The sequence below is a fragment of the Sparus aurata genome, chromosome 1, assembly GCF_900880675.1.
Source record: "Sparus aurata chromosome 1, fSpaAur1.1, whole genome shotgun sequence".
Classification (NCBI taxonomy): domain Eukaryota; kingdom Metazoa; phylum Chordata; class Actinopteri; order Spariformes; family Sparidae; genus Sparus; species Sparus aurata.
The window spans coordinates 15,263,248-15,287,593 of NC_044187.1; the positions used below are offsets into that span (position 1 = coordinate 15,263,248).

Genomic DNA, 24,346 nt, shown 5'->3' on the forward strand with positions numbered 1-24,346 from the left:
CCTTTTGACAAACAGAGGCCTTCACAACTGTGCTGTATGAGGTGGCCAGGTAGCGAAGAAAAAACGCACAGGATGTCATCACCTTTTTTCCAACGAGTCCTGATTGCATTATCAGAAACCTGGCATCTGGGCGTGACCTTGTTAACTGCCAGGGTAATCAACTTTAACCAAAGGGGAGGAGAGGGGATGATAAATTATTAGTGAGGAAGATTTTGTTCATGTTTTATTAAATTGGCCTGTCAAAGGGGGTTGGTCAAATTATCTGGGGCCTCGTTTATTGGAGGCCAGCCATATTGGCGCATCTGTTACAATTATTTATAATTTCTAGGCAGTCAGGAGGACGGACTGGGTTTTTCGGCATCAGCCACATAAAGCAATTTAGAAATTAACTGATGCTGGAGTGTCTGACTTTTTTTTCCCCCTCTCGCAGTCTATCTCATCCCCATCCTCATTTTCATCCCACACAACACAGAAAAAACGGGAAACTGTGAGACAGTAAAGGGTCGAAGAGGTAAAAGAGAATAAATAAACATATTACAAGTAGCTTATTGAAAGCAATGGACAGGGAGAGAGCATGAGATTGAAAGGGAAGAAGAGAGCATGCAGGTGCAGGGAGAAAAAAAGAGCAAGAGATAGAGGGGGAGGCTGAGGGAGGGAGGGGGAAAAAAAGAGAAAAGCCGGTCTTGGTAATTACTGAACACGATTAGGTTCTTGGGGGAACTTGTCTGGCACTCACAGCCCTCGCTGGTGAGGATGCGGCAGGCAGGACCATATGGAGGGAGGCTTGTGAGTGTGCTCCCTGAAGCTCGTGACCCGTCTGCTGCCGAGCCCTTGAGCTGAATGTGAAATGAGACTTGCCAGGCCTAATGTTCTACACATGCACCATTTATGCCACAAAACAAATCTGATCACTGTTAATTATGTAGCAGCTATAATCAGGAGGGGCTCTGCCACACACACACACACACACAGACACACACACGCAAACACATGATCACACAATCACATTCTGTGGAGGGACAGCATTTGTGAAAGTGATTGGATAGGCTTCAGAAGTCAGGGCAGGAAGGTGCGTGGCCCCCCACCAGGCCAGGTGCACTTTGTATGCAAGATGGTGATTCTTCAAAGAGTGTGAGTCTGAGTGTGTGTGCATATATGTATGAGCATGTGCTAACTGGTAGTGCAGTAAAGAGCGACTTTATAGAAGGACAGCGCACAGTGAGTAGGATGTAAGGTGCGTGTCTGTTTTTGTGTGCGTGTACACAGCCCTGAGTCCTCCCACACAGTCTGTTTGACCCGAGTGTATGTGCTTGAACGAGCGGGCGCAAGTATCTGCAGCGGCACATGGCTGTGCTTCATTAATGAGGCGAGCTGTGCTGCACAGAGGTTCTCATCTAATGAGAGCAGTTGAGCTGGTAAAACACACCACTGGAGTCCATGTCATTAGTATGTCTCTGGCCCTGGACGTGGCCCGGCTCCAAAAACACGCTCATACACAAACTCATGATGACAACAGTATTCACTGATAACATACCCATGATAAGTGGTTGACAAAAATAGCAGTGTATGCCATCAAATATTCATCCACCGAATACATTTTAAGCATTATTTCAATGTTTAACCTTGTATATTTTCATATGTAAAAGACAACATTTCAACAAATACTAAGGGAGGCCCCGACAATTACGCTAAAACACTCAAGAGCAGAGTCAAAACAGACCCATGTGAAAGACAGTCCAAAAATATATGACTTATACAAGCTTTCCTACACATTCTCCTGAACATCAGCAGAAAAAGATTAAAAGCACTCTCTATCCTTGTGCTGTTCTAAGATGTACTGAAAGGTCATAAACAGTAAGTGGCTGAGTTATCTACAATACATAAAAAATAAACAAGAAAACCCTCTGGCTGACTCTATTCTGTTTGTTGATGTCTTGGTTGAAAAAAATCATTTCAGTGTTTCTCTGTAGCATTTCATCGTTTTCACTTGATGGTTGTTATTAATGATGATGATGATCAAAAGAAACACCTCACCTAAGCAAAACGTGACCCGGCAGAGAGGTGGGTGTATTTACACGTGCGCGCACGTGTGTGTGTGTGTGTGTGTGTGTGTGTGTGACTAGCACTTTAATTATACATCTAAAAGCCTTTAGATTGGCTAACATAAATAACAAGCCAGAAGCAGATGTTAAAAACCATCTCAACAAGCTGAGGGAGATGCACCATGTGGGCTTCTTTCATTTTATAAAAAAAATATAAGAAGGGGAAAAAAGCGTGGGCATCTTTGGAAATGTTACTTCCGTGCTTAAGGTTCAGTCTATGAAACTCAAATGAGGGACTTCGACATGTTAACAACATTTGTGTATTCCATGATAAAACCAAGTAACTATGTCTATAAGGCTACATTCAGACAAAATGAGGCATGTCAGCGATTTGCGAGGGGTGTAGGGGGACACAACTGGAAGACCATGACCTCCACCTGGATAGCGGCTCACAGCTTCGGGAACAGCAACTCTTTCTCCATCCGCAACAAGTCTGCAAAGTATCTATCCTCCTGTGTTGGTGCTGTCTCCTTCTAGCACAGTGTTGTTTAAGCACAATGCAACATAATAGAAACAATGAGAAATTTAGAGGATTGCTGAATAAATTTTTGGGCTATATGACAGTATCTGTTTCACCCTGACACCAAATGTATCATGCCATCCAGCACTTATAAGAACATTTTAAAATCTTCCATCTTCCAAGTATTATAGTATGACATATTTATAATGTCATTTCTATATTTTTTTGTGTAAACAGCATGAGCAACAATATTGCTGGTTTATGTGACTGATCACCGCTCTGTAACGCTGGATACATTTCTCCAGAACTTGATTCTGTTTTAACTTTTTTCCAGCAACCCCTGCAGTCTGTGCACCGTCGCAGCCTGAGCCTATATGCGCCTACCCACACTTAAAATGCATGGGAGGACTGGCGTTTTCACTGCAAGGCCTGATTTGGTCTGAGTGACACTATGAGATGATGAAGCAAGTGCACGATTCCTCCATTCTTTGGCGGAGAGCTGTGGTAAGTGGGATGACTTGGCCATAATAACATATTATACCTATGAGAACTACTGTATTTAATAGTGTGAAAACAGGTCTTTTCACTGATTGGATTTGGACTTGTCATTGTGGGAAAGACACATGTGTTGCTAACAACATCATGATGGCTCTGTTCTATTCAAGGGCCCCAGTGTGACAGTGAGCCTGCACATTTCCAGGACCCTGAAACTAAAGCAGCAAAATTGGAATTCACCTATCAGTAATTGTATAATCTACACCTGTGCTTTTCCTACTGTGACATGTTAAAATGTCATCTGTGAAAAAAGGCGATATTTTACATTGAAAAAAGTTTCAGTACCTTCTTAATAATTTTCTCTTAAATTTATGAAACTTTTCTGGAGTGAATGAACTTGCCTAATTTCCCTTTTCCAATGCTGATGAGAGAATAACCAGTGCTTTGAATGACTGCCCACACAATTAACAACCTACCACTCATTTACTGTGGTTCCAGAAAGCCTGAGGTCTGCTATGGATTCTAATGTTGGTCTTTAATCACCGCACAGCTCTGACAATAGCCAAACACTAGACTGCTATAAACACAATGATGCAGTTAGGGAGATAGTTGTAAATGATTAAATGTTCACTCTAGCTAGTTTTTCGTCCACTAATGAGGGCTCTTCCCTGCATCTAGATTGCGATGGTGACCACCCAACCTGGCAACCCAAACCTCCCCAACCCTGGCATTTTGTTCTGACTGCATTGCCTTGTGCGTGGGGGTCACCCAGGTGCCTGATGATCAGCCAGGCCCTACAGCTAAAAGATCAGGGCATGAGGCCATTTCTAGTCTGACATTATGGAGATCTTACACACAGACACACAACATACTACAAAACCCTCCTGAAAATACAATGCAAGTAGTGCTGAAACAATCAGGACTTCGATTTGAGAAATCATAGTTCAAACTGATTATTCATATTAGCTTAAACTGATTAATCGTTGAAGCTATGAAGCAAATGCTGCACACACACATATTGTTCCAGCTTCTTTAATATGACAATTTGCTTATTTTCTTGGTTAACAATTAATTTAACCTAGGGCTGGGCAATGGATCGAATTCAACTTTTTTAATTACAAATGTGTCTTCCATCTATTAAGCAAAACAATTAGAGAAAAAAAACATTATCGGGATCACGATTAACAGATTAATCTATGATAAAAAATGGTTATGAATAAGAACTACTGTAGGAACAACAACACAAAATTAATGCAACCTCAATTCTGTAACTTAGTGCTGCAGGTTAATGATACGGAGTTAACAGCAAAACTGTTTCATTACTCCATACATTGTTTATCTTTAAGCCTTTGCAAAGCCTTATTAAGCCTCCTGTAAAGAGTTAACTTGACATAAGACAGGAGAGAAAAGACAGTCAATCTTAGTGCACAGCATGGAAGTATAACACACAATGGGTGTTATTCCTCTCACCCACCCTCCCCCTTTATTCCTGCTCCCCCTCTCAAAACCACTGCGGGAGGGGTGTTCAAAGCCGTCGCTCTGGTCCATATTCAAATGAGCGCTGCGTCTCCCCCCTGCGCTCCCGTTGCGATCAGCACTTTGATCACCTCCAATGGTAACTTCCACCAAAACATTTAAAATTAAAATCAAATCTGCCTTAACAACCTGAGCATTAGAATTTAACAGGTGTTCGGGAGGAAGTTGTTACAGAATTTGCGATTATGTGCTCGGATACACACACCTTTAGTTAAACACGCGCCCACGCAGACACATGCGTACACACATACGCGCAACCTGTCAGTGAAATTACAGAGTGGGAAACAGAAAGCCCTCCTGACTGAGTGCTATACCTTGGGATACCTGATCTGTTCACTTTGATGTCAGTAGGTAAGAAAAGTTAAAGAAACAAATCAGCCAGACAGCGGCTACATGTGTTCGGTAAACAAAAGTTAATATTAATTCTCAGCATAGGTGATATACACGGTACTTTTGTAATTATATTTCAGCGCTGGAAATGTGTGATCAGGTTTTTCATTCAGATCCGGGTGCGAAAAAACACAGGGTAAAGTGCATGTTCTGTGTGATCAAATAAACACACTCGTACATAGTGTTCATACGTGCATGTATGCACACATGCATGCCCACACACTACACACACACAGCACTAACTGCATCTTCTCTAAATGTAGTATTAATTACTGGGGGAACACTGCAGTACTGCATTTAATTACCGACTAAATGATCCATTTATATTTCACCGCTGGTTAAATTAACAGGGTTAAGTGAGACGGGGCGATTGTAACTCACTTAACATTTGAGCCGATATCTTTTAACTTCCACAGTCTGGGGGCAGCACTGTCAGAAAACATCTACCAATCAAATTAAACAATTACAGTCAGCAGAGGCAGAGAAATTACTCAACTGCTGCAGAAATAGTACCTTCCGCTGCAATCTGCAACAGGATGTATTTAGTTTAAACTGAAGCAAAATTCAAACTGCAGAACAGACCAAGAGACTTATTATGATAACAAGTGCAGAACACTACAGTGTTGATGGAATGAGGCTTTGTGGCCGAAGGGTGCAAGTTACAGATACTTGTTACTATTCTCGACCAGGTCTTTGACAATGTGTGGTCCAAGAATCACCACATCATTAGGAGTTGTTAAAGGCCACTTATAAAGTGGCTGCAGCCTTAACTATATGCAGCCTCTCTTGCCTTGGGGTGACAATTCAAAGGTAGTGAGCTAAAAGCCAAACCCCTGCTGACTGACAGATGTAAAGTCAAACTCTAACATCATCTACACCAACGTAACTGGACTCCAATTAAATCGCCTCTCTTCACCTCTTATATATCTTTGCTATCCGACTGGAGTGTGTTAAAAGGACTTCCAGGTACCTGGGTGGGAGGATGGAAAGAAGATAAACTAAGTAAGTCAGAGAGTGAATGCTTGCCCAAGACAGAGCGCCAGTGAAGATCAGATAGCTGACATGAAAGACACTGGTGCAAAGGGAGACAGACAGATCAAGGGTGAAGTAGAGCGATATTAAGAGAGTGATTCTCAGTTAAAGACCACCACCGCAGGCCATGCTGGGGCTTGTCAGTTATTACTGTACCTACTAATCAACCTACACATTGCCATATAGACACCAGACAGGTGATCGATTGAGAGATGTATCATAATATAATGAGTTTATTATGCAAGTAAAATCATACATTATTCAGGGTATCATAAGCATACCTATTTTGATGTCCATACCCACACGAACGCATATCAAAGTTCAACAAGCAGACATCATAGAAAACTACTTCTTTCTTCTTAAAACTGCAATGCACTTGATAAACTTTATAAAGAGAGGGCCTCTGTTTGGAAGATGGTTAAGAATGAGAATGGTTATTTTTACCTTCAAGTTGGTTTGTCTGTTTGGTGAGGGGTAAAGGCCCGTATGCTGACCCTGTTGTTGCTGCAGTCTTATTTGTTCCTGTTGCTGTTGCTGTTGCTGTTGCTGTAGCTGGGCCTGGAGTTGCAGGATGTGTTGGTCTTTCTGGGCAAGCAAGTTGTTGAGCTCCTGGTGACTCTGGCGGAGGTTGGCCTCACTCGACGTGAGAGCCTGGTAGCACTGACTCAACTCCTTGTACAGCTGTCAGCAAACACAAAGAGTTTGGAAAAGTGGTGGGGATGGGAGAGGAGATGAAGAGATAATGGATAAGACAACCTTGAGATGGGATGTCAAATGAAAGAATATGAGATTGAGGGACATGAAGATTAACATCTCTTAAAATGGAGATGTTTTCTTACTTTCATAGAGAAGGGAAATATATGCTATGATCATATTAGTAAGGGTGATCAAAAAAAACGAGAACAACAAAAACATCCATGTTTATGTTTTCTGGCTAATAATTTCAAAAAGTCTCTCTCTGTGTAGTGCTCTGTATGACACAGTGGTACAGTTGTAGGAGAGAGGGATGGTAGGCTGAGAAGAACCCATTCACTGTAACAGGATATGGTGAGAAAAGTCCTTCTTTTCTGGCACTAGTCAAATAATTGTAGGTTACAGCTAGCTTGGAAATAAATCACCCCAGCGGGTGAGGCCTGAGTGGAGTGCAACAAAGTGGTAATAATAATGAGTTTGAGGTTTGGCGCGTGTCTGTGTGTGTGTGTGTGTGTGTGTGTGTGTGTGTGTGTGTGTGTGTGTGTGTAGTACCCTCTGATAGGAAGTGGTGTCAGCAGTATGTGCCTCTTCTTGGTTCCTCAGGACTTTCTGTGTGTCTAGGTTGAGTCCTTCCAGCTGCTTGATCAGATGGCTCTGCTCTGCTGCATGTTCTGTACTCTGTTTGTACAGGGTCTGCACTTCTGCACAGTCACGACTACACACACATGCAACATATTATATCAATTCATACATGCGCTGTGACAGTTCGTGTTAAAATATTGGGTTAATGTAGATCAACCATAGATAGGTATTTTGCATTATGTACCACGTTAAAACTCCATATCAATATTAAACAATATAATTCTATAATCACAAAATCACATTTATTATATGATACTCTGGTTATCTAACTGTATTACACCACTGTTACATATTCAATACTTTGCTGACTTGGTGCTACTAATCACATCACTATGTTCACTACTAGTTTAAGTCCCCGTTTTCATGTCTTAGCTCTTGTATAGTTTCTCTTTTATCCTGTTCTTATTTAACACACATTTAATTATTCTCTTTACTTTTCTTTATACATCTGTACTTATTCAGTCCTCGGACTGCTGTGACACCTGAATATCCCCCTCCAGGGATCGATAACATAATATCTTATTTCACCATATGGTAATGCCATCCTTTTCTCTTTGAGTAGAGTTAAAATGCATGTTCAGATTTTTGGATTTAACTCAAGCCTAAAAATAGCGAGAAAACATTTTCAAAAGGACATGAAGGGGTCAGGGAATTTGAAATTAAATCAGAATGTTGAATTATTGATGTTCTTGTATCCAACAATGATTAAATTAAATGTGTGTACAATTTAATATAAGAGAAATTCACTGATACAAATAAAAACTATACTATACCACTAAATGTATTGTCTCTTCCTTTAGTATATCAGCATCAAAATGTATATCTGGCATTTGTGTTGTGTCCCATGGAATTACCGCAAAGTGCTCCTCTAACTTATGAGGACATCTTTAATCACCTAGCTAAAACCTTAAGAATAGTCTCGGGCCCCAGTGTGACTGACACGTCAGAGTGCCTCTGGCATTAAAACAGAAAAGTAGTTAAAAAAGGTTGAGATTACCACTAAGACTCCTACGGTTCTCACAGTTTTTTATCATATCGACTAAAGCTTAGCCAAAGCCTGCCCCGTTTCCCTTTTCTCCCTCTTTTAAAGCACATCCACTATGCAGGGCTTATCAAGTGGCTTTAGGTGAGCTGGAGTGGAAGAAACCTGTGTCACCCACAAGCCTCACTGCATAGAGTAATATACTGCTGCACACACTGATGCACGTGAGGGGATATGTACGCATGAATACGTCCTTTCAATTATGAAATGATCCCAAAATTTTACTTATGAAGTTATGGGTGCAGGAAAACGGGCACTGAGGTGTCTGGGCAATGCTTTCATTGGTAGGGCTCACCGAAGTTGACTGAGTTGGGTTTCTTTTACTGCCACTTCCCTCTCTTTTGAAGAAAGCTGGGCAGCCAGACTGCTACTATGGCTCTGCAAGCCAGACAACTCTTGCCAGGTGTTGTGTAGCTCCTCCTCCAACTTCTGGTGTAGAAGAGTAACAATACATTTCAACATGTTCAGAAAAAAAAGGAACAGTCTGTTAGTTGAGGGGCTCTTTACATATAGTATACCTGACGACATTGAAAAATAATAAGAGCACTGATGATGACCTAAGAGGCACTTTAATATAAAATAAATAAAGATGTTTGTGCTGCATTTACATGGCCTAGTCCTCAATTCACTGCAGATGAGTGAGGTTACATGCTTGGCACTGGCATCAGAAATGTTTAATCTCACAAGTGTTAATGTTGGACATCAAACGACCTCTAGCTTTTTTCTCAGTTGTCCATCTCACATCCATCTGATGGAACAGATACTCTTCACTTTAATTCCACACAGCTGTCTACACGAGCCGTGTAACAGCTCACCAACCTAAAGCATCCTTTTAGACTCCAAATCTACTTTCTTTGACATACAACTACGTCAATAGTACATTGGACTTTAAGTACTTTCAAAACACTTCTGAGTGCTGTCAGCACTGGCTGAACAGATCCAGTGCAGAGACTGACATGGGACTGTGGCTGCTGCTATTGTGCTGCTTTCACCTTGCAGCAGGTGCAGACAAGGTGTTAGTGACAGCTTTTACTTGATAAGAAGAAACCTGTAGAGAAAGGCAGATTGCATGGCATCAAACACACAAAGGTCTCCAAATGTTGACAGTTCAAATGCAAGTGTGTCTCACTGGGCAGGAATTAACCATATGCGAAATTAATTAGTCATCTGCAATTACAAGAAAGGACATGAAAAGGTGCAATAACACGTAGATTAAAACAGCAGCTGCGTCTGAAGAGCAGTGTCTGAAGAGGGTGGGGCGGACAAAATTGCAAAAAGCCTTTACTGTAGACCAGGAGTTAAATTGGGATTTATTATGTCAGGTGGCTTGGGGAAAAGGGCCTGTATTTAACCCTTTGACTTAATGGCCAAGGAAACTGGTAGATGAAAAAACTAACAAAAATTACAAAATTATATGTATTTTTTCGGGTCAAAATGCATGTTAGGTGTGAATTTAGTTTTCAATCATTTACAAATGCATCAGTAAAACAACCTGAAAAATATCACAGAGGCTTAGAGAATTTTAAAAACCTGCGTAAGCAGAAATGAATGGGATAATGCTTTGATCTTGCCATTTATTTATAAAAATGCTGCAGTGAAAGAACAAGACACCAATTACAGAGTAGGGCTTTTGTATTTCAATCAAGACACAGTTAAAAAAAAGACTAACTTTCCTGTTTCCTGTTTTGGACAACCTTCATGGCCATTCGAGTGAAGATTTCAGAGTTTACGAGCTGCACCTGAAAGCACCATAAATTCCCTGTTCCAACTTTGACACAGACAGAGAAGAAGTAGAGAAGGTAGAAGCGGGGCGCCTGGAAATTTACCTACCACTGAGGCAGATTGCCTTCAGAGACTTACTGTCTTTTCTGGAACCCTGTTTGTGAGTTATAAGACTTGGCCTACAATGTTCTTTACTTTCTTAATTATTTACATGAACATAATAAATAGGATTACTAACTTTGTACTATCTTTCACAGGTATTTCTTTTATTTTGTCCCACGCCTGTTGAGTTCAAGAAAAATAGAATACCTTAGCTGCGCATGCACTGGATCAAATGATAAATTCCTGAACAAATCTTTGCCGTGTCAAACAAATTGCCATGATGTATCCACCGCACACCTGACATATTCTCCATCTCCATCTTTCAAATCAATGTATGATACAAAAAAATGAGGAACAGGTGGAATGTCTTAGGCTGTGATGGATGTGCATAGGATAGTTGCTAGGCTTCATCCAGTCCAAGTGTAATTACTCTGCAGCCCTGACTTATTCAAGACTTTCTGTCTGACTCCATTTGACTAGCATAGCGGTATGTTCCATAACGATTAGACTATGGAAGAACGTGAGGTTCCTCTGCTGCTCCCATGCCCTTAGACTCTAGTATTGGCAGGCAGCTGATTTCTGTGAGGGGATGCGCGAGAGGCGGCAGGTTGCAATGTGATTGAGAACTCTTCAAGGACTTTGATTGTGATTTTATTTGTTGAATGTTTAAAAAGCAACGCTGCTGTCACTGTCTAATCACTGTATTTCTCATGTCCACAGAGATGGGAGGTATTGATTCATAATAATGATGGACAGATTCTGACAATTACCCTTCTGTATCTGGAGATAATGAATGACAGAATACTCACAACAAACTTTTGAACCCACACATGCAAATGACTTCACAAAAGTACCTTTCAAGTGGGGTCAGCTAATTCATTTTTTACCCCAACCAAGAAAGATCAGTCTCCTCCATGTTGAATCATAATTTCTTTGAATAGAGTCCCTGCATATTTAAATTGTGTGCTTTGCTGCAGATATCTTTTTATATTCACATGCTGAGGAAGAAAGGGTGTGAGGGTTCAGAGAGTTCAAGGTGTGCAGAAGAAAGGGAAACCTAGAGGATGGGGCCCTTCCCGTACAACTTTGTGTGTGTATGCATGTGTCTGAATGGACTTGTCCCCGTGTTCACACCTTGACTCTGGCCTGGGCGGCATCCCTCTGGTCTCGTTGGCTGCTGGCCTGCCTCTCTTTCTCCTCCAGGTCAGCTCGCAGGGCGGCGCAGCGGGAAGTTAATCCCTCTTTCTCCTCCTCTAGAGCCCGCACCACCTGCCGCTCCTCCTCCTCTTTCCTCCTACACTCCGTCTTCATTTCCTGGATAAGAGAGGTGTGTGTGTGTAAGGAGAAGGGCGGGGGGTCGTGAGGGCCAAATAAACAATGGCGACGGAAGGAGAGGAATAGAAAAAGTAGGGATTCAAACTGAGAAAAAAGGAAAAAAAGGAAAGCTGGAGAAATACAAAAAGAGAAGCAACCCATGGGGTTGAGGCTGAGATGAATATGTAAACAGTGAACCAGCTTTGCTGCGGGAGCCCCCTGCATGGGCCGCTGATTGGCCAAGGTCACCTGTGCTGAATGACTGGGCCCATGCAGCCAGATGTTGGCTGGTGTGAGTCGAGCCGTGCCGCAAGAGCTGGGCTCATGCAGGTACAGGGGCCAGTCTGTTGGCTTTAATGACAGGCTCCTAATGAGAATGGTGCTTGCTGCAAGACCCATTAGACTCAACCTAGGTCTCCTTTGATGCTGTCCCCCACAATTTCTCGCCATGAGACCTCACCAAGACTGTGTAAGGACCATTCCTTTATCAATTAATCATAGCTGGGTCCCATCTAAGGATAATTAGGGAGAAGCCACACCATCACATGCACACTTTTCACTTTCCCCCACTGAAGCAGTCATTAAGTATTTATCTGCAAGTTAACAACCTGCTTTCCTGTCTCTCCATCTCTCTCTCTCTCTCTCACTCTCACACACAGACACACACATACACAAACACACACACACACACACACACACAGACACACACACACACACACACACAGCTGTTAAGCTTCAGCTGTTAAAGTATTCTGTTATCAGTGGCAAAAAAGAAAGCTAAAAGCAAGAAAGGGTGAGACAGAAAGAGGGTGAAAAGCTTGAGGAGAAGGCACAAAGACACAGATTGTATTCTAGAGGGCTGAACAATCCTCTTCCTCTTCTACATGATGAACGCCCGTGGCTACAGCCACAGGGGACCTGCCGTGTTCAGTGCCACACTGAAAAAAACTTTTCGACTCTGAGGCCTGGACTGCCACCAACCTTAAGTTCTTGACTCTTATTGACCAGTTGTTCATGAAGAGCTGCTAGCTCCTTCTTCATTAAGGCACTGCCATCGTCCACTGTTGTCCTCCTCTGATGCAGGCTGTTGATCTCCAGCTGCTGCCCTGTAACCCTCTGTGGTAGGCAGCAAGGACAGAAGAAAAGACAGTAAGTGACAGAAAGAAAGAGAAAGAAAAGGTACAATTATCACATTTGTCATTTAAGTTTTGGAAAACACAAAGCAGAAATAGGGTATATATTGTGTCCTCTCCAGGGTCTGAATAACATAAAGCCAACCAGTTTAATTTAGCAGGCATTAAACCTGATTTCTACATCTGAAAATATTGAATAAAGTGCAAAATAAAATTAATATAATGAAACATTTCTTATTTTTACCCTTCAAGGATTTGCAACAGAAGACAGGCATGTAATGATTTGTTTTCATAACTGATTATTTCACTGTGTACTGTTTAATTTCCTCAATTAATTATAAGCTCTATGAGACACCAACAATAAAAAATGCCCAAACTTATAAATGTCTCGTTTGTGACATAAATGTAAATATTAATTTAGCTTAAGTAATATAAGGACAAAGAAAAGCAGTACATTTTCACATTGAAGAACCAGGAACCATCAAATATTTTGGCATTCTTGTTTGGAAAATTACTTAAAGCCACTGAACAATTATCAAAACGGTTGCCAATACATTTTTTGTCAACTGACATAACGATTAATCCACTAACTGTTAAAGCTCTGAACCGAAGGCAACCACAGACACCCATTACTCAATTCAAATCTAAAGTGATTCACAAAATATCATAGAGCTCTGTGATGATCAATTTACAGCAGAAATGGTGCAATGATTTTAATGACCACCCAATTTTGATGTTGGTATATGTTCCCTTCATGTTTTTTGGCAGCCTTTGTGGCCTTAGTAGGAGGAGGCTGGCCTCTTAACACTACATCAGCTGGGGTTTGGCATTGGCTGGTAATCCACAGCCTTCTGTGGCTACACCCTCCTCTCAAATAACACTGTGCTCTGGGATGCAATTAATTGCCATGTTGAGGGAAAAATCGCTCAGATATATCCAGATAGTGGATTTAGCGTTCCTCGCTACTCCTAGCTCGCCGTGCTAAGAACAGAGGGGCTTTAATAGAGATTTATAGTGGAGAGAAGAAAATAAATTCAAACGTTGATAATGAGGTAGGCAAGTGCAATTTGAACCCCAGTAGTGCTCAATTGATAGAGGAGAAAAAAGGGGGGGGGGTTCCGCAAAGTTAAGAGGTCTAGGACAGAAAGATTAGCATTTGAAAATTCCCAGTGCAGTTCAAAAATGAAAGCTAATTATGTTACAAAAATGGAAGGAGTAGCAAGGGAAAGGGAAAATACAGTGAAAGAGGTGGAATAAAAAAAAAAAAAACAAGAATGGGGAGGAAAAAAACACTATCAAAGTTGGAGAGTGGAGATATGAAAAGGAGTGTAAGATCCTGTGTGGACTCAGTGGACCATCACAACCCTATAAAAAAAAAAAAAAGGAAAAAGGAAAACCAATTAATCACTATTTGGGTATGTATGGCTCAAGACTGTGGATGAGATGATGACTGTCAGAGGGCCAGATGACACAGCAAAGAGCTCAGCGCTCTTAATGAGATTCTCAAACAGCCTGTAAGTTTCATTACGGACAGTAAAAGAGGACACTTTCTACACAAAAAAGAGAAGCATGAAAACTGAGGAATTAATTAACATGTGCAGGCTTTTCTGTGCAAGGCAATTTGAAATTCATCACATCAGCTGATTAAACATAAATAGGTTTACACTTTTTTGGATTGTGATTAATGTATAATTATATTATTAATCACTCAATAAAATAGGCGGCTTTAAACTGTTAACCCTGTGACTTACCTATTTGCAGTGTGAGCCCACTGTGGCCTTTAGCTGGATAGTGTTAAGCCTAAAAGTTTGACAGACTGGGGGAAATAGTCAATTTGGCAGAGGTAGATTAAGAATGTGTGACTATTATGTAACTATGCTGAGTTATCTGCCTGCCAGCAGTTAGCTTCGGCTATAAATAACAGTTATATTATTGCAGATCAACGAATTTTTCAGTTCACCAAAGCCCAGAAAAGAAAATTCTCTATCCCTCTATTAAAATCTAGGTCAGACATCGATGTTAAAATAGGAAAGTATTTCCTTTTTAAGAGGCGTTTACCGTAAAATAAAAATATTTTTCTCATGCATAAGACGATACAGCAGGCACTTCTTACAGCGACAAAATAAAAACACCATAGTTTTTACTTTCAGGCCCTGTTTACTATTGCTATAGTGTCTTAAAACCTGTTGGATTCTTATCTTAGAATTACGTTCTATAGTACTTTTATTCTCTCGTATAATAAAGCAGCCTGTTTTCTTTAGGACTGTTGTGGCTGTTCTCTCGAGAGTGCCGTACAAATAAAGTTGACAAGAATTGCTTTCAAGTTAGACAGTCAGTCATTATCATTATGCAAATACTGATATATTACAACTTTTTACTGTATTTAATTAATCAAGGCACATCTTTACATGTGTGACAGCACAGAATCACTCAGTACTTCATTTGTGTGTAGGTGAAACCTGAATAAAAAGTGGACTATGTTGCCTGGCTGCGATGCCCTCAAACTAAAGGCCCAAATATTATTTTAACATAAAGTTTGACGTTGCCACATATCCTGTGCTCCAATGCTTTAATGATTGTATCGACTGGATCAGAGTTAAGATGGCTAAGGAGGGCATAATGTAAAAAAAACACTGGCAAGCTGATGACTCCATTACGGCCAGTCTCATTAGGAATGAACAGGATTCTGGATGAGGGACGCTAATGAAGGAGACTGACAGATGCTTCAGTGAAGAGATGATGATTTGGAGTAAATTACGTTAGTGATGTCATTATCATCAGCCATCATACCATCAAGAAATATTATTTGAGGGGCTGTGTAACAGAAAGCAGGTAAGAGAGAGAAAAGAGCTGGAGGCGTTAAGTTAGAACACACATTGGTCTACAGACTCCACACTCTGTTAGTTAGTCATTTAAGTAATATAGATAGATATAGATATATAGGTGACTTTATTCATCCCCGAGGGAAAATTAGGTCATCGTAGCAGCGGTACAATACAATCAGAAATACAAAAGTACAAGGTAAGGACAATTATGGATATTAGAAACAGTACAATACACAAAATGCAAACACTATACACTATATACAATAACATGCTTAGCAGTTCCAGGATAATATTAAATACTATTAAATACTAAGCAGCATGGAACTTAGTGGGTTTGTAAGGTGCAAGATGAAGATGTGGATATATGGATGTATTCTGTTAAGTTTCAAGAGGGGTCATGCAAGATAAAAAAAAAAAAAAAATGGAATAAATAAAACTGTTTCAACAAGGATATAAAAGAAATACTTGAAATCAAAATGTCATGTAATTAAATTGTCATGTGTTTGTGAGAAATTAATGAGAAATCCCATCTGTTTGGACCTTTGGCCATGGTGTTGAGCAGGGCATTAACAGTCAGTTTCTACATTGGAGCTGATTATTGGACAAAAGCAGAAGAGTTGTACATTTTTAAATAAGTCTAGTTGGTCAAACATAGTGTCCCTTTTTGGAAAGAAGCAGCTTTAGTTTACGAATATGATCTGATCATAGGTTTCTACTTGGTTTTCTATTGCCTTTTTAAAGAAAATGATTCAGACCTGGTTGAATTAAGTGTAGAATTTAAAGTTTATTACAGGATGTGGCTAGTGCAAACGGTTTATTTTTTGCAAAGCTTTTAATGAAACAGTAATGAGTGAAACTAATTTTGATAGTATTTTATGCATAGTATCTTTTTTTTAAAGTTTTATTTATTTTCCTCATGGACGCATTTATCGCACATGATTTAGTTAAAGATTGTCTGGCATTTTTTGGCTATAATAAGTAGTGTAATTTGGGTGATTTTTGAAAAAAGAAAACATGCCTTTAAACCTCCTCACAGGCTGTGGTATCCTGGGGGTTAATGTATCTGAGATCTAACAGACACTAAATCCAAAGTTAATGCTTGTTTGACCAAACTGTACTGTACCTGTTCCAGCTCCTGTATGGTGTAGTCTTTGGACTGGAGGATCTCCAAAACTTTTCTGTCCTTTATCTCAGCTTTGTGCTTCTCTCTGTAACAATAGAAAAAAAAAAGAAATAGGCATACTCATCTCAGTTGAAGAAACATATCCTCACAGATCAACAGATATCATAAGGACTCATTTTGCCATCAATTAATGTTTATTTACTCTAACTGGCTTATAACTTTGGCACACAGTGGATGTATAGTAGTTTAGCAGTACTTATAGTAATACATTTTTTTGAAAACTACACTTTTAGAAAGGAATTATCAATGTGATTTAAAAGTTATAAAAGAAGAGCTTCTGTACTCTCCTGCTGCTGCACTAAACTTTTCTCTCTAGCCTTCTTGCACCTCTTTTATCATAATGAACTTTTAGGGAGTCAAAAACAAGGCATCAATTGGGGACCTGTTTGTTTCAACTGCTTTAGGCCACCAGGGGCCACCCATTCCCTCCACTCATCACTTGCTCCTTCTACACCTCCCATCTCCGAGGCCTTTTCTCTCGTCTCTTTGCCTCTTCTGATCAGCCCTCTCCCCTGATAGACACTAAAATGAGTATCTGGAGTCCCCGGAGAAGCTGGAACGCAGGCTGGCCAGCTACATCTCCTTGTATATTGGGCTGGGTTCACCATGTCCTGAGCAACCAACCAATCACTCTACAAGATCCACACAGGAAGGGGAGGGGAGGGGTGAATGGCAGTTCCCAGTGGGCACCGGCGCTTGACTGGAGTCGACACAATTACCATGTCAATATCCTCCTGCGCATCAGGTGATACAATACACATACACTCTCTGGGTGCATGTTCTCCCACCGGTCTCAGTGGACCAACATACTTTGATGGGTTTCCTACGGGGCTATAAAGGAACTGAAGAGGGTGTGGAGAAGGAATGAGAGGCACTGGTACCGAGGAACTCTCTGCATGCTTCTGCACTGTGTTTTACCTCTATTAAGGGTCTACTTACAACTGACAGACCTCAAAAAGTATCTGATATGCACCCATGACAGTGAACATATCATTCTAAGATACCTTCAAATGAAAAAGTTACAACTTAAGTATTGATTAGAAGCTTTATATTTATTTCAGTGGCAGTTGGAAGAGTATTTCAAACTACACAGTTACCAGTATCAAGGATATTTTAAAGTCACTTCTTTTCCCTAATCAGGGAGGTATATATCTAATTTATCCAACTGTGAAGAGACCTGAACCTCTGTTCTTCTCTGGAAGTTCCCATGCCACTGTGTTTGGTGCAGCTTAGCCACCCTGCGAAGGAGGTCATATTCAATCTCACAATTTATCCGATAAAGACAAGTATTTGGCAGGAGTGTTTCAACTGTCCAGAATGGGTGCGGCAGAGGAAGAGTGTTTTCATTAAAAAGGTTTCCATGGTTGAACTGCTAGACCGGGGATAAGAAGGCTTAAATCAGCATCTGCACTAGCTTCCGCCGTAACCCCAGTAGAATGGCCAAGGTGCCTTAAACACCCCTTGAACGACTTTCACACATATTTCTCTTCACTTGTGAGATAAAGGAATTTTCAGCTACTGAGCCTCGCAGGTAGCAATTTGAAAGATGAATCTACTCACCGCTCAACCACCAAACTGACAGCCTGGGTCAAGTCTGGATTTGCCACTTGCAGGCGTTTCCATAGGGACCACACAAACTCCTTGTCTGCCTGTGAAAATAAAGGATTCAGCAAGTCAACAGCTGTTAGTCCTGATTGAGATAAATTGCTTTTGATAAATTTGTCTCAAAATGCAGTGAGGGGCCTGCGAGGAAAGCCACAGCACATCTCAGTTTTTCCGAGTGAAAAACAAAAAATTAAATAAGATGCTCAATGACATTAGCATACGACAGAAGGGGTAGACGATCAATAATTTAAATATCTTGTACAAAATAGTTTTTGATCTGGCCTGCCCTCTCTAATCATGAGCCTCTCTTAGCAGGAATCCTCATCTCTGAGATGTGACCTTCGACTCAAGGGGAGCATGCATTGACACTTGTCATTATGCACTATTTATGACTGGGGAGAGCTGGGATCCAAATCAAAACACAGCAGTCGAGCTTGCATTTTCTTTATTAATCAATTGCGCTCCGGATATGTTTTTCACCACAGCTCCAAAGTAACTAGCCCCAAAGAAACTCGAAACTGATGACAGAGACAGTCATCTTCAAGTGGAAAAACCCAGCCAGCCCCTGACACATTTCCAATTCAAATTGTCTCGCTGGTTTTTCAAACATTTTTAAGCTACATTACATTTAATGAGGGACATCTAAAAACTACATTTTCTGACATTAAAAGACAGAATTATACCAAATCGACTTAATATAAAATTATCTGATAAATTATGTTCACATCATCATAAGATAAAAGTCATCCCTCCCACTGGAATCTACTGGTCTCCAATTAGTACATGAATTTTAACCCCCTTTTCAAAAGTGTCTAATCAATTATTTACTAAAATGGCAGAAGCAGACCTTGATAAGATCATGAGCTGAACATATAAAGTGCAAGGACTGTAGATCTCTGTCTCTGTATGCATCTCTGTGTCAGAGTATGTGTGTGTGTGTGTGTATACAGAGTGGGAGCAGGGCAAATGGGGATAGAGATCTCACCAAATCAGCTCTGCAATGCAACTAACGATAAATTAAGCAGCGTGGTTGACTTGAGATAGGTGGTCTCCCTCTGCCTGGCCTTTGGCTGCTATTAGCTGTTCCACAGACAAGTGTTCAGTCAGGACCCTCATCAAGAAGTACTCGTCTGCCGTATGTGTACTTAAACATGCATTGAATGTGTGTTTGATGAGCGCTGAATTATTCATCTTGAATCTAGCCACTGAAACACCATGGGCTAAACATACCAAAGACAGCCACTGGAATCCAGCCACATATTAATAAAATTAGCAAGGTCTACTAGGAACATTTGCTGGCCGACAGATGAGACTCTTTGTAGTTAATGGCTGTCCTGAAATACATCTTGCCAGAGACTTAAGACATCAATGGTATTCAAATGGCACTATTTAAATGATACACTGCACAACTAAAGGTCCCCATTAGATAGACAGAATCACTGATGTTCTACTCGAGACCAGACCACCAAGGATGGCTTCCATGTCAGTTCAATGGAGGGCAGAAGGGACTGTCAGTTTGATGTGAATGAAGTATAACCGGTAAACTAGTAGTACTAAAAGGTGGCGCATTACAACTGAAAGAAACATTTTAACATGGGTGTTTCAGTGTAAAGATGTTATTTTTTCTTGCCACTGTTGCCTAGGGAATGTTGGGTCTCTGTATATTAATCGAAAAATATTATCTAGACCTGATCGAGTTGGAAAGTATCAAAAGATAACTCTTGTTGTAAAGTGGAGTGACATTAATAAAAATGAACCCCAATTTATTTGTTTGTCAAAAGTTTGAAAAACAACAGTCTGCTAAGAGCTCTTAATAAAAAGCACTTTAATAAACATGAACTGTTCTGGGGAGTTTTCTAGGCTCAGCGAATACCTTCAAGAAAACGGAAGAGCAATTTACAAAAATTGTAATGAATTTTAGTTGACTAAGTGTTGAACAACAGGAGTGCCCTGGTTGGCGAATGGTTACACTGCATGCCACATCACCACACAGTTGCAGGCGTCATCAGTTCGGTTTCAGCTGGCCCCGCGACCTTTGTTTCACGTCATACCCCTCTCTCGCCCCTGTGTTCTGTCTGCCTTTTCACCTGTCACAATCTGATAAGGGCAATAAATGCCCCAAAAATAATCTTTTTTTTTTTTTTTAAAGTGATGCACAGCAATTTGCTCACAGGTTGTTAGGTGAGCAAACCTCCTAATTATACACATGTAATGAGAAAAAAAAAAGATCTTTTCATATAGTTTCCAACAAACTGCTTCATGAGTCTTCCCAAGTTTTAAAGTCAAATAAAGAACTGAGGGTTTAAAAAATGTGTGTCACTTTTATAGGTAAGGTTGTTCATTAGGTGTAGAGTGTTTAAGCTACCAATTATTTAACGTCAGTACAGTGAAATAGAAGCAAATGAATTGTTTTTTTCTTGCTTATTTAATTATGGAGATGTACACGTGTAGTTGCACCACTATACAAGTTTGTGATGAAGCCTTCTTTTGCCTGTAAATTATGAAATGATTGTATCACACTTCTTTTTCTGAGGAAAACCAATAAAGTTTAATTTAAAAGTTAAACTAAAATCTATACACATCACAAAAAAGGCAACAGGCAGACATGCAGTTGACAGCCAAATAGCACCACCACATCAAAATGTTCCTGCCACATGCGTCAGGAGGTGGTATCAATAGTCTAATAAAAACTCCAATGTAACACATCATCTGCTGAATGCCACAGCTGTCTGCCTACCTGTGCAGCAAGGTACTGTGCATATGCAAAGTGAGAGATGCTGGGTTAAGTTCACTCATGTTATTAGGCACCACCTGGTGGTGAGTATGCAAGGACAACCTCCCTCAATCACTGGCTCACAAAGTGAAGATGAGAGGTACTTAAATCCGCTCACGAGCAATCTCTGGACTATGTATGCATTTATTTGAATAAAAAGAAAAACGGGGGGTTACTTTATTCAAATGTACTCCAGAAGAAGACAGACATAGAAGACATTCGCTGCACAATGTTTACTGTCTTTGCTGAACATTCAGTAAAGTGTGGTATGGTCTTATTTGTGACCTCTGCTGCTGAACACTAGTGACAACCACACAATTACGATATTATTTATGCAACTTAGTAATATCAACTCATCTTAAAATATTTACGAACATTCTGAAAATAAATATGCTTCTCAGTTTAATCACAAGTTTATCCCTTTTGAGTTAAACTATAAGGAATTGAACAGATGTACTTTCCAGCAGGCATTGTTATCGCCCTAGAAATCATTTCATTATTAATGATGTTACGCAATAAGCATACATATGATGTGCATTAGATGAGTCATCTGATCAAAAATAAATATAATGGCAGTGAACATGATACATACTTTGTGCTACCTACTTAATAAAGTATGTAATTATTGCCCAGAGGGGCTGGAGACTGTAAGATGTACATGTAGTCAGACCAAATGAATGACCAGTGTGTGTAGCACAGCTGCAAGATGTTTTACAATCAAGAATCTTTTTTCGAGACAGACAACAGCATAGTATTTCGCTCACTGTTTCATGGGGCTCCAGAAAACTTAAATATATGTGGAAATAATAGCTTTTTTTGACTAATGGGAGACAAAAGACAAACAGTAATTGCCTTATGTTCCGCTTTCATTCACAATCAAATTCTAAAGTTTCAAGTTTCACCTCAAGTGATATAATCATGGAGGAACACTTAAACACCTTCACACTTAATTAAAACAAACCAAGCCATAACCATTTGTGTTTCTCGTAGTTTCTCCTTTCTTCCCATTCTTCAGATAGCAGACACAATCTGAAGAATGGCTACTACAAACGAGTAGGTTAGTGTGTTCACATCATTTTTATACACATTCAGTACATACCTGGCATTGCATCAACTCATCTGATAAACTCTTTACTTGCTCCTCCAACTCCAGGATATGAGTGTCGGACATTGTGGGGCTAAAAATGAAGCAAATATAACAACTGACATCAGTTCGGAGCGTCTCATGCGATAACACTTAACACTTGAAGCTGTGGATAAAGAAGATTATACAGATCGCAGGCTATCGTCTTGTAACCCTGTTCGTATTCAAGCGGCGAATAACACTGTTCATTTGGAATGGAGAATATATTTTTGAAAGCAATATCGACAGGGATGCATAGCGCTACCTGTCATCTGACGTTAGCTAAATTAACTAGTTTCATGTCCTTTGCACACTCACAGAATGAGACAGTGAAGCTACCTGGGCGCTGTTTAGCTCTTCAACTGTAACCTTACACGTTTCGTCTCTTACCTGCCACGATAACTTGCTAACCAGGCGGACGTCAACACTGTAGCAGAGGCTTTCACGTAGCTAACGTTAGCCACTCAACAAACATTCATATTTCCCGTTTCTTGTCTGCTGCTGACAGCCTTCCGGTGTCCAGTCAGCGCCCCGGACAACGGCACGACATAATTCAACGACAGAGTTTAACTAACTACTCAAATTAAGCTTTGTTTGCTCTCAATACAAAACCAAAACAAACTTTCTCAATGAACCACTCCGTTGTCAATAACTACAGAAACGCTTTCCTGCTTTCAAACGAACCGCCGTTTTCCGTTTCTGTCCCTGCGCGTCATCGTCGTCACGTCATTTTACGACAGCTGCCGTTAACGTACGGCAGGACGATTCCAAATCCAAAAACAGAGGTTTCCAAAGGGCGGGTCCGGTTGCCAAAAGAAGTCCCTATGGTTGTTTCAAGTGGTCCCAAGAAAATTCAGTCTTGTGCTTTTTGTTCAAACTTTTAAACTTTTCAACCAGCCTGTTTTATTCCTCCAATCTTAGAAAAGCACCCAAATAGGTAAGAGGAAAAGTGGTCTGATGATGAGACTTTTTCATTTTGACTAAATAAATTTGAGAGAGTCATCTACAGGCAAAAATATTTGACTTGTAATACAGTGGACATGTCTGCTGTTTTTCTAAAGCGCAAGTGAAGCAGCTTCACATAATTTCTGCCTGCAAAATTCCTCCTGCAATGTCTTTCATTCAACAAGGAAGGGCATGGGAGATTTCACCTGAATGGAGAATGGGAGGAGATTACGCCCGTGCTCATTCCTGGGGAGGGTGCAGACTGTGTGACTTCAAAAATTAAATCAGGAGTGCACCAAAATAAAGTTGTAACAATGATATAATATCATATCTCGGAGATCACAGTACAACTCCCACTGATTTTTTTAAAGGGACTAAGATGACAGGCAGTGTTGGTGTTGAGGTCACAGGTAATGTGTATATTTAGAAAAATGGGTGTTGTAATTGTTGTACCATGTTGCCCATACAATACAATCTTGCATACAAGATCAACCTATTAAATGTGGAACTTTGGGCCAAAAAGTGTGTGGACTTCAAAAGTCACCTTAAAGTTAACCTAATGTTTTACTGTGTAGTTGGTTTAATTATTGGTCTGTGTTTTTCAAGTCTGAAATTTGCAGCCTACTTCAACAATGTTTCCAAAAAATATTTGTTGAGCCTGTTTATCACAACAGAAAGCACAAACAGATCATACGAACAGTGAACATGGAGGGTTTGACGTCATTAAAAACCCACTTAACTGATAAATCTCTATGAACAGTATCCATACTCACTAGGATGCAGAGAGTTTGACATCTAATCGTGATCGTTGGACAGTCTGGTGAATTGCCCCGGTGGTGACTTCTTCATCAGCCCAGGCCTCACGCTGGGCTTTCATCAGAAGCACATTTTAGCTGACCAAGACTAACTCCGAGCAAACCATGGGTCAAAACTGTTGGCTCTCAATTATAAATGGGCCTAACTTATATATGTGAAAGAATTCTTAATCATCTAATGCTGTGGATGGAGAGTATGTGCAGTGATTAATTTGTTTTCTCTACCCACCTAATCACCTTTAGGCCTATCCCAGCATGCACAGGGCAGAACTATAAACAGTGGCAACCTTCCCAATAAAAGGTCCAGCCATGTTAACAAGCTATGTAGTATCGAATATCCGCTTAACCTATCAGATTAATGAAGTATCAGATTAATTTGGATATATTTGTTCTGCTGTAGTAGGCTTCCTTTTT

At 40.3% G+C, this 24,346-nt stretch overlaps 1 protein-coding gene across 1 annotated transcript in view; it reads right to left on the reverse strand.

Annotated features, from left to right (window-relative positions):
- The window catches only part of cntln (centlein, centrosomal protein), a 91,105-nt gene extending 68,230 nt beyond the window's left edge, over positions 1-22,875 (reverse strand). Inside the window, exons 1-9 of the mRNA XM_030435660.1 lie at positions 22,563-22,875; positions 22,149-22,227; positions 18,232-18,320; positions 16,612-16,696; positions 12,512-12,646; positions 11,351-11,530; positions 8,688-8,821; positions 7,261-7,423; positions 6,460-6,696 (exon numbers count right to left, since the gene is read on the reverse strand). Coding sequence (XP_030291520.1) covers positions 6,460-6,696; positions 7,261-7,423; positions 8,688-8,821; positions 11,351-11,530; positions 12,512-12,646; positions 16,612-16,696; positions 18,232-18,320; positions 22,149-22,220 — 1,095 coding nt within the window. The 5' untranslated portion in view covers positions 22,221-22,227; positions 22,563-22,875. The remainder of the gene's footprint in view (positions 1-6,459; positions 6,697-7,260; positions 7,424-8,687; positions 8,822-11,350; positions 11,531-12,511; positions 12,647-16,611; positions 16,697-18,231; positions 18,321-22,148; positions 22,228-22,562) is intronic.
- Between the last annotated feature and the right edge of the window lie 1,471 nt (positions 22,876-24,346).